The 11,859-nt window shown below is 44.4% G+C and overlaps 1 protein-coding gene across 1 annotated transcript in view; it reads right to left on the reverse strand.

The window, feature by feature from the left end:
* LOC137540773 (keratin, type I cytoskeletal 19-like) overlaps positions 1 to 7,899 on the reverse strand; it is a 38,187-nt gene extending 30,288 nt beyond the window's left edge. Inside the window, exon 1 of the mRNA XM_068261926.1 lies at positions 7,430 to 7,899. Within this exon, the coding sequence (XP_068118027.1) occupies positions 7,430 to 7,849 (420 nt within the window). The 5' untranslated portion in view covers positions 7,850 to 7,899. The remainder of the gene's footprint in view (positions 1 to 7,429) is intronic.
* Positions 7,900 to 11,859: the final 3,960 nt, after the last annotated feature.

Here is an 11,859-nt window from a genome sequence, read left to right on the forward strand (position 1 = left end):
CATCCTCAAGAAATCTTGGTCCAACTATAGAGTCCCAGAATAGGCCGAGACCAAAGCAGAACAGGAGTAAATACTAGGGATGGTCAGAAATACTGATTTCCAATCCTGCAGAAATTTGTCCTGTCGCCAATGCTGATTACTGATTCCATAGATTTCCTTTTTTACGATTTATAATTTCTGAGGAATCTTTTTTTTCGGGGGGTAATTTTATTTGCATTTTCCGATTTGCCAAATACTTCCAAGTTGACTGCACTCTCTGATTGGTCCAACGTTTCCGAGTTCTGTAATTGGGTTTAAATTACCGAGTTGCGTTAATGCTGTATTTCCACAGAAAGGTGATTTCCGTTTTAGTTTTGATCGAAAATGTGATTTCTTGCGAAATCCAGATGAACATCCCTAGTAAAAATGTTGAAACAACTGTTTGACAGGCACCTCTTGAACGCTGGTGTGGATGGAAACAGCATAAGGAAATAGCACAAGGTAACTTTTATTATCTACTACAAAAAAAATTAATGCAAGGCAAAAATATTTTCTATTTTATTACCAAAATCTACAATGAAGCCACCCGGAAATTCAAAGGTCTCCATTTAGTCAATTCCCATTGACTTTATCTGCAGCAAACACCACATAAGGTCCTTACTAACGTTAATGATTTAATCCTCGACACCATTCTACAGAATACAAACTGTGATTTCTGTGCTTATACTTCACAGTGTTTCAAAAATAGTTAGGTGACGGGTAGCACACTTTGTACACACCAGCAATATGCACCGAAAGGTGAACATTTTCATGACTATATAAGGTAACATCATTCACACAAACGAGGGTGTGGCTAGCAATTGTGGATGTCAAGCGGCATGTCTTATCTGGCACAACCCTGACAGGTGTCACATGCTGTAGGACCCGTCTATATCCATACTGAAAAGAGCTGCACCACTGAATCACTATGTAACAAACTTTATTGAATATTTTGTATAAACATCATAAAATCACTTAAAAAATGCTAAAAAACAGCAACTCACCACAGTACAGTAATATGTGAATATACATTCAAAAATGCCTCACCTCCTATGTAATTAATAAGCCCTATGGGCCCTCATTCACAAACCAGTTGTGATGATTGCTGCTGCAGCAGCTGTTGCTGGAAGTAGTAGTGCTGCAGCTCAGGCAGTTCTGATCTATTTCCATGCAAGCTGCATAGCTTTGTCTGTCTTTCCCTGCTGTCAGCTTGTGACTGATTATCATTCACCTGTGTGGGAATCTGCATGTCTGCTCCCATTGGACGACCTCAGTATAAAGATCTGCTTCCTGCAGGGTTTCCTTGGGTTTTCATAGCTTCAGTTTAAGCCCGTCTTGCTGTCGCTTCAGCCCCCGATCGTGTTTCTTGTTCTAAAGATACTTTGCTGGTTTTGCATCATATATTGGTTCATTGCCAATATATATGCATACCAGCACGTTTATTATTTTCCTTGTATTCGTGTTACGTTGATACATCAGTGTCGCTGATATATACGTACACGAACTGTTTATTTCCTGTGTTCAGTTAGTCAGTTTTCCAGCACGTTTTGGTAGTTTGCGCGTACCGTGAGCACCCGTGCTGAGCTAGTTATCCTGTTCCTGGTCCTGTTTGTGGATTGCGTTCATCTCTGCGAGGAGATAACGAATCCTTCTGAATCCTGTTCTGTTGCTGATTGTGGATTGCGTTCATCTCTGCGAAGAGATAGCGAATCCTTCTGAGTCCTGTTCCCTGTATTACTCCAGTCCTAGTCAGCGTTCCTGCTTATGTCATATATCGGTTCATTGCCGATATATACATAAGTTAGTCAGACGTTACAAATAGTTTCATTGATAGCTGTAATTGTAATACGCTAGGAAAACATACTTATTGTATATTTATCTGTGTTACGTTCATCTATCTTGATCCTGCTGTTTCCTGACTGTCCTGTCCTGTCTTTGTGAGGCACGCCATCGCCGCAGCGCATTGGCTGCCTCATTCCAGTCTGTCTGGTTTTGGACGCTTGCTGTCGCTAAGTAGCCGCTAGCTAGCAAGCGTTCATTCTGTCTACCTGTCCTGATCTCCTCAGTTCTGGTTTGTGCGCTCAGCGCTACTTTGCGCTGAGACGTTATAACGAAAGCATTGTTTGTGGCTGTCAGATCTGCACCGGCTCTGTGCGCCACAATCTCCTATTGGAGTCAGTCCTCCCCTCCACTATACTAGGGATAGCCTGTTTCCTGGTGCTAGTGTGTGTACCTCCTCCACGCCAGCTCATGCGTTGCATGCTGACTGTGGAGAATACACCACCAAGCCTTACACCAGTGCTAAGCTGGTTAGTGTGCCTTAATATCTAGTGGGCCCAAACCACGGAGTTAGGTGGTTTGCGCCCCTACATTGCGCATAGCCCAGCGTAGTGCATGCGCAGCCGTTAATAGGGCACGGTGTGACGATAACGTCGCACCCGCTGCACTGAAAACAGCGCATTGGGTGCCCTCGAAGCTGCGCACTGATGCGTCGATTCGGGGGCAACCGTTGCTCCATTTTCGTTGCACCTACAGGGCATCGGGTGCAACGTTATCGTTGCCCCCCCCCCGGCACTATTAACGGCTGCGCATGCACTATGCTGGGCTATGCACAATGTAGCTTTGCGTGGCTATTAGTGCCTGCAAAGGTACTTTTCAGGCACTAAGTGGCTTTTCACTCCGCTATCACTTAGGTTAGTGAATCAAGCCCATGAGCTGCAATAGATTCTCAATATGGGTTCAAATTCTGAATCCAATACGAAACAATGCTGGACCCGGGTCTGAGAATTCTAAGACAATTCTAAACACCTATGACACCTCCTTGGACAACCATAGTGCAAGGTGGTTGTCCAAGGAGGTGTCATAGGTGTTTAGAATTGTCTTAGATTTCTTAGACCCGGGTCCAGCATTGTTTCATATTGGGATCAGAATTTGAATCCATATTGAGAATCTATTGCAACTTATATGGCTTATTAATTACATAGGAGGTGAGGCATTTTTGAATGTATATCCTCATATTACTGTACTGTGGTGAGTTGCTGTTTTTCAGCGTTTTTTAAGTGATTTTATGATGTTTATACAGAATATTCAATAAAGTTTGTTACATAGTGATTCAGTGGTGCAGATCTTTTCAGGATTTCTTTTGTCTTCTGGGCTTTCACATTGTGTTTTTTTGATCCTGAGGCTTGCACACCACTGCAATTTAGGAGTGTGGATTCTCTTGTTTGTACTACCCGTCTATATCCATATCACAGCTATATCTAAACATAGCAGTAAGAAATGTAACTGCGCCGTGCCAAGCACTTTACTTTGTGCAAACTTCAATTAAATATAACATTATCTTCATACTGAAGTAATCGAGATGCTTGCCACAGTGTGTTTTCACTTGTGTGCCCCTGTGGGCAGATCAGTGAATAATGGCGCACAGCGCCTATGCATAAGAATGGCGAAAAAGATACGCTTATCGCTATTTATCGTTAGTACTGCACAATAATGGCGCACAGGGAAAAAAGAAGAAAAACGGCACACACTAACATTATTTATCAATAGTGGCACACAGTAACGTTATTTATCAATAGCGCCCTACATAAGCCAAACTGCAGACGTTATTTAACTGCAAAACGGTGAATGGATTTAATGTAACACTGTCAAGGTTAGGGTTAGGCACCACTGGGGGGGGGGGGTCTTAGGGTTAGGCACCACCAGGGGGGTCTTAGGGTTAGACACCACCAGGGGGTCTTAGGGTTAGGCACCACCAGGGGGGTCTTAGGGTTAGGCACCACCAGGGGGTGGTTAGGATTAGGCACCACCAGGAGGGTCTTAGGGTTAGGCACCACCAGGGGGGTGGTTAGGATTAGGCACCACCAGGGGGGTCTTAGGGTTAGCCACCACCAGGGGGGTCTTAGGGTTAGGAACCACCAGGAAGGGTCTTAGGGTTAGGCACCACCAGGCGGTGGTTAGGGTTAGGCACCACCGGGGGAGGGGGTTTAGGGGTTAGGGATAGGCACAGAGAGGGTTCTGTGTGTTAACGCTAAATAACAATAAGGCTTCAACGCTAAATAACAATAAGGCTTCAACGCTAAATAACAATAAGGCTTTAACGTTAAATAGCGATAAGCGGCAAACGGATTAGCAGCAATACCGTGCACCATTATTCGCAGGCGCCATTTTCAGATGGATCCATTTAGAACAGAGCTTGCCAGCGAGAATGTAAGAAGTTGCCTTCCTGGCTTTGGCATCATATAGTCATGTGATGTGTCACATGGTGAAGATTCCTTGAAGGCTCCATTTTTCACTCTCCTTGGTGGGCCTAATTCAAGGTATTATATCATTGCAAAGCACATACAAGGCACTTTGAGGGAGAATTGCTGGAAGGTACAGTGCAGAATGGTAATTTCAGCTATAATACCACCAATGAAGAGTTAATGGCATCCCCCATCCCCTAGAACTCCAGGTGCCTCTCCTTGGCCTAAACCTGGGTCTATAAAAATATCAGTACGTACTGACACCAGAAGTGATATCATACCGATGCATGTGGTCTGCAGGTGCCACTCAAGCATAGTAAAAGGTGATTACTAATATTTCATGTGGGATGACATCACCTCATATTAATTGACGTCTGTACCTTGGCAACTAGATGTTTTTGAATTAAATAAAAACTGCTTCCTTCAAGGATGTAGCCAAATTCATACTTGACCACATGACATTTATGTGGCACAGACATTAGGATGAGGCAGTGATCATTTTTGTCTACGCACCATTAACAATAACATTTGGTAAATAAATTAAGATGAAAGTAAATGTGTGATGGGGCCCTCAAATGTTCCCTTGCCTCCCTTAGGTGCCCCCTATGGTCTTGGAGCCCATCTCACAAGGGTCATAAAACAAGTGTGGCCACCATGATCTTCACACCCGTAACAAGTATATCTACAAAAACACCCAATCTGAAGTATAGTCCCCTGTATCAGAGGAGGAGAAGATTAGTAGATGGGGACCACTACAACTCTGGGCCCCCTACTATCTCAGGTACTTCTCCCCTCTAGTTACGACCCTGGTTGTCTGCTGTAGTCTTTTGTTACTGTGTTGCAAGTCTTGCTAGAGTGACTAGGCCCTGTTATTTTTCTATGGGACCTTGGAGGTATAAAATTATGGTCTTCTGCCCATAATTAGAGAAATCAGTCCAGGTCCCCATGGTATTATGTTATTTTGGCATTTTTTGGTATGTAATGAATTGGAAAATAACAAAGGCCATTGTACGTTCATTTTTTTTCTATTTCATTTGATGTACATCACCGTTGCCTATTAATCAGTTCTAATCAGCAGTGTGTCATGTTTATAGCTCACAAATCACATACCATTGTTTGAAAAGTATTATATATCCCTGCAATAAACCTGGACTGTGATTAATTTCTGTGCCAGTAATCAATGAGAGTACACTTGTTTGACTAGCTGTGTCCTCTCCAACCAGCCACTGATTAGGGAACTGGGGATGTGTGAAGTACACTTACACACTTCAGCCAAACAGATCTTGGATTTTTGTATTCAGATCAGTTAAGAGATATTTTATTCTTGGTTAGTCTAGGCACCTATTATGTTGTTTCAAAAATACTGGGAATCACACAGGTCAGGTCATGAACCTGACTTGACCTGACTTTACTCTGTGTTATAGGTACAGGACTGGTGTAGCAAAGAAGGAGACCTCCATAGAAGGTACCTTCCAATGCCTACCAATGTTAGACCTACCACTGGTAGGCCTACCGGTGCCTACCAATAGTGTTCCAGGAAAGATCCAGGGAACATAGCCTCCCATGTGGGAGTTAAACCCCAAAGAACCCTTGCTTTACAAGGAAAGAACTTTAACCCATTTGATTTAATGCTCTCAGCTCTTCAGGGCCAGTAGTAAACCATACTACTGCTTAAAGAATAGCTCACAGGGCCTTAGAGAACAGTGTAAATATATCCATAGCCCACCACATAACTTCAGTACAAGTATGGGCACTACCCCCCCTTCCTTTCCCCCCTCTGAGTGGGGCCAATAAATTCTCCTACTTCCATCCCACTAACACGTACAGCCACCATTCTCCATCCATGCCCCATAAAAATGTGATCTACCTCACCTTTAAAAGTATGCATTCTTCTGTGGGAAAAGGTGCCCTACTTCTTCCTTACCCCGCTTATTGACCCCCTTCTGTGCTGCCCCTCCTAGCTGCCTCTCACACTCCCCTCACCAATGCAGAGAACTTGTTTATTGCTTGTTCGTTGTTTTAAAAAGTCCTAATTCTTATTAGTGTCGATACATCAGAAATGCAGGTTAGACAGTCAGAGGCCTTAAAATGACCTTACTATGCATGTCTACTATTCCTTGTTGTGCCCCTCCCTTTATGCATTTTATCACCTCCAATCATCAGTGATTACTAAAAATTCTACATTTCCAGTCTAAACCTGCCGACTAGGTTTCGTTTTTAACCTGCTGTCACACTAGTGGGCCAATGTAATTACACTGCACAAGGTCGCTATTGAATTTTAGTAACACATAACTACCCTTACTTAGTCCCGCCATCACTTAGGGAGTGATGAATTCTGGGCAGTTGCTTTGGGTGTATGTAGTACGTATACAGTGCAGTTTGCTGTATATAAGAAAACAGCATGCAGAAATAAAAATTAGACACTGAATATCTTAAAAGAAAAATAAATGAGTAAATAAAATAAATAAAAATGTAAGCTGCTGCACTTCTGGCATCACATGAGCTTCTGTCTTGTACTAAGCAAGGTGCTTCGTCAGTAATAAATAATGTTGTTTGCCTTGAAACCAGCAGCAAAGAGCCAAAATAAATACAACAAATATGAAGAGACCTTCTGTGTTATACATCTGATATATTGGGCCTGATTCACAAAGCGGTGCTAACCCAGTTAGCATGCCTAAAAGACTTTAGGCGTGATAACCATTGCACCATGCTGGTGAAAAGCCAGTTTAGGCGTGATAAGTTTAGGCATGCTAAGTTTAGATAAGTTTAGATCGCACGCAAAGTCCCACACGCAAAGCAGTGCCATTAAACTCTATGCGAAGTGCACCAGACTTTGCTAGCGCAAAACTTTTGATCAGCTGTGCACTGCGGTGCTAACCCAGTTGGTGCTTAAACTTATCATGCCTAAACTTATCACACCTAAACTTATCACGCCTAAACTTATCACACCTAAACTTATTATGCCTAAACTGAGTTTAGGCATGATAAAGGGCTTTTCACCAGCGTGCTAACTGTTAGCACCGCTTTGTGAATCAGGCCCCTTGTGTTGTGTTTGGAATAGAAGAGCTCAGTAGATGGATTTTTAGTTTGTTTTTATTGCTAATGAGGCTTTTCTTTTGAAAACGTATTTATAATCTGGAAGTAAAATGTAATTGTAAAAGTATTACCTGGTTCTTTAGTTGTTCAATTGCATCATAGTAGATTTTGTAGTCCCGTTCCACAACACCTGAGTTCTTGATATACCACTCCTTGATCCGTACTTCAAGCTCAGAGTTGGCTGTCTCCAAGGACCTCACTTTATCCAAGTAGGTGGCCAGACGGTCATTCAGGTTTTGCATTGTCTCCTTCTCATTTCCAGTGAGCAGGACATCGCTGTTACTGGAGACCTGGAGGCTGCTGAGGCTGCTACCTAAGCCCCCGCCGTAACCAGAAGTGCTTTTTGAGATTTTGATTCCATATCCTCCGGCACCACCATGGACACTGCTGGCATAATTAGGGCGAACCATCTGGCTGTACATTCCTCCGCCAAACCCTGGGTTTCTCTCCACTGAAGCCAACCTTCGGTATTGCATTTGAATGCCTGACATGGTGGCTATCTGCTGCTGACTAGAAACTGGATGGATACCTGGTCAAGGTGTGCAGCCTGGAATGTTGACGTTGCATGAGTAACCACTTTATATATCCAGGAATTGCCGCTCCTTCTGCCTTGTAAAAGCTCCCTGCCTTTCTGATAAGAACGGCATAAAAACTGTGCAAATACAACCTTTGAGTCCCAATAACTCTACTTTCATGCGCTCCTATTCACGTTCTTGTCATAATGGTCCATTACCCTTAGTTTTGTGTCTACATTTTTATCCACAGCTGTACTATTGTACAAATAGAAATGTCACTGTCACCTACCCACTAAATCGAGACACGTAAATACATGTTGCCCTTCATTTATTCTTTAACTGCTTTTATTATATCCTTTTTTTTATTCTTTGTTATCAGGGTTGAACGCCTCTAGACTTATGGTATTCAGCACACCTATAAGATGACTAATTCTACTTACTATTTCAAGCTAGTGGTGCTGATGTCAAGGTTTATATATATATTATACTTGGCTTCTTAATTAAAATAGATGGTCATGGTCACACTCATTAAAAGTATACATGTGGACTGCTATGTAAAGCCTGCAGTTTTAACCTCTAGCCAACTGTGCCACGCCGATGGGCAGCCCCAGGACCGCCTAACGCCGATCGTTGTAAGGTCCTGTGATCCTCATTGCTTGAATGATGGAGATCTGCTCCGTCGTAACTAAGCTCCCAGCGGCTAGACTGTTAGACAGCAAAACCGCCGTCTAGTTAGTCTCTGTATAGCGCTGTGATCCACGCCATCGCTGCACTGGGTACAGCCATGGGACATGGCTGTCCCCCTGGGGGAGACAGAAGCGATCCGCTGTGACAACTGATCGCACTGATTGGCTGGCTGTGGGAGGGAGGGGGAGTAAAATAATAAAAAAAAAGGGTTTAAGTATTTAAAAAAAAACAAATATTTATATATAAAAAAAAATAAACATCCTGGGAGAAATCATTGCCCACCAACAGAAAGCTGTGTTGGTGGGCAGAAAAGGGGGGTGTCACTTGCTGAGTTGTACGGCCCTGCAGCGAGGCCTTAAAGCTGCAGTGGCCTATTTTGCAAAAAATGGCTTGGTCTTTAGGAGGGTTTAAGCTGTGGTCCTTAAAGGGACACTTAAAGAGAAACTCCAACCAAGAATTGAACTTTTTCCCAATCAGTAGCTGATACCCCATTTTACATGAGAAAGACAATGATTTTCACAAACAGACCATCAGGGGGCGCTGTGTGACTGATTTTGTGCTGAAACCCCTCCCACAAGAGGCTCTGAATACCGCGGTACTGCTGGCAAACTGCCACAATGTAACAATGTTCAGAGACAGGAAATAGCTGTTATTAGCTGTCTAACAGACAGAGCAGCTAGAAACAGCTAAATAACCTGCCCACAGTAACAATGTCACCATGTAATAAATGTCAGAATGTGAATCTGGGAGAGGAAAGATTTTACAATGAGCAAACACTGACTAAATCATTTATACATAATTATGGTAAAAAATGAAGCACTTTTTTTACTACATTATTTTCACTGGAGTTCCTCTTTAAGTCTCCGTAAAAAAATGAGTTTTACTCACCTGGGGCTTCCAGGGCTGTATCGTGCCCACGCAGACTCCATCAGATGCTCCTGGCCCCGCCGGCAGCCACTTCGGCGACAGGAGCCGAAAGGCCGGGAATGCGAGTGATTCTTTGCGTTCCTTCCCGGCCACAATAGCGCCCCCTATGCTGCCATCTCTCACCTGTTATTTAATAAATACCATTGCTGAGAGCAGGTGAGTGCATGACCTGACAATTGCTTCATGTTGCTGTCTCGTCTTGGGGCCAAAGTGCATGGCAAGCAGCAACGTGAAATGGTCATCAGACCTTGTGTCTCTCCCTGTACTCAACTGCTGGTATTTGTGAATATACACATTTCAAATTAAAACCACAGGCTTTACTTAATAGAGCCCTATCTGTCTAGATTATCAATGAAGAGGAGTTGACTAGCACACTGTGGTACTTAGTGAGCATGCTTGGGCCTGACCAGAGTAATGTCAGCCAGTGGCGTAGCTAAGGAGCTGTTGGCCCCCAATGCAAGTTTTACATTGGGGCCCCCCAAGCACTCTATACATAACAATTGATACGGCGCACCAAAACCTGCCAATGGCAACTACAGTGTCAGAGGTGCAAGAAGGGGATGGGGAACAGATTGTTAAAGGACTTCCGAGGCCAACTCTAAATAAAAGTTAAATACCTGCATCACATTTGAAGGCACGGAGGACGCCATCCGCGCCCTCCATGCTGTTCCGCCGGGTCCCCGCCGCTCAATAGCCCCCCGGGCCAACTCCTGACCGCACGCCCGGGTCAGGCTCTCCTGCCTCCACTAACATGGCCTCATGAGCTGGCCCCGGCTGCTCAGTCCGCATAGCCGCAAGTGCGGCTGCGCAGCTCTAGGGCCTACCCCCGATCCACGCTACAGGCTGTTTCCTGGCGGCGTCCACAGTTGGCCTCGCAAGTCCTTTAATGATTACCACTATTCAAAGTATTTATAGAAGTGATTATTGTGAGTACAGGTCAAAGAGAGCGAATACTGTAGTTGAGGAAAGGCCCTTCGGGGGCCCCTCTGGCCCAAGGGCCCCGATGCGGTTGCAACCTCTGCAACCCCTATTGCTACGCACCTGATGTCAGCCATCCAGCCCACCTGCTACTATCCGTTCACTGCCAATTGAGTGACTGTTAGCTCTCTGTTGTACATTTACTGTGGATATGGCCATCACATCAAGGTCCTCTTCATGGTACCCAAATTAACTCACCTCTCATAAATCCATGGATTCTTTCATAATAATAATGCATGGCTCATGTTTGTGCTACAAAAATAACTTGTACTCGGGATATTGGTAAAGTTACTTTTTTGGAAATGTCTCTTCTCATTTTCTCTCTCTCCTCTTCTAACACTAAGCCAAGTGCGCTCATCATACATAAATTAAGTAGCCATGCTTCCCAGATTTAATCTGATCTGAGGTCTCAATGATGGGGAGAAGTGGGGGAAGGCATGGGGCGCAGTACAGAGGCAGGCATGGTGGCGCAGCACAGGAGCAGGAATGGCGCCCATGGCAAAAGCCATGCCTGCACCTCTCTAGATACGCCTCTGGCTACAGTATAGTAGGTGGGTGCACTGTGAACAACAGGTAGGTAGGTATATGCAGTAATGGGTATTACAATGTGCGCCTGTCACACACACAGGTAGACACTGAATGTGCTGGGCCTGGCAGTGGCACACACACAGTATGAATTATCAAGGGTGTCTATGTAACACAAGTGTCAGTGGGACACTCTGACACACAGAAAAAAAAAATAGATCACAAGAACAAGATAAGCTCTCAAAAGAGCTGTTGTGGGGTGCTATTTTAGCAATAAGAATCAGCAAGGAGCAAGCTAAGAAGCCTACAAGAAGCTAACTAATCTTTCTCTATGAGAGTCTGCTCTGTCTGCAGCAGCTGTCCCTTCTCTATTTTACTGCAGGCACATGAGTGAGTATAATGGTTGGCGGTGCCTACCTTTTATAAGGGGGGGAGTGGCTCCAGGAGGGACTGTAGCCTGATTGGCTACAATGTGCCTACTGACTGTGATGTAGAGGGTCAAAGTTGACCCTAATGGTGCATTATGGGGTTATGGGGAAGAACCGAACTTCCGGAAAAGCTTGTGGTTCTCCGCAATCGCGAACCACCGGAAGTTTGCCAGGAATCGTTTGCTGGCGAACTGTTCGGGCCATCTCTAATCACAGTTCCCTCTTCTGCAGGTAAATTGACAACCTGTGCTCCTGTGCAGTATTGAAGGCTCACCTGTCATGCCAGCGTGAATCCTGGCCCCCTATGGTGTCCGGCGTCACCGCAAGCGCCTGCACCCCTTGACCCACCCAGGTAACTCTATGAGCCATTGCAATAAGATTGCAACGTAACATAGCCAAAAAGAAGCACTGTGCATTACCACTGCTGTGGAACCATACAGT

Source organism: Hyperolius riggenbachi, chromosome 12 (genome assembly GCF_040937935.1).
Source record: "Hyperolius riggenbachi isolate aHypRig1 chromosome 12, aHypRig1.pri, whole genome shotgun sequence".
In the NCBI taxonomy this organism is placed as follows: Eukaryota; Metazoa; Chordata; class Amphibia; order Anura; family Hyperoliidae; genus Hyperolius; species Hyperolius riggenbachi.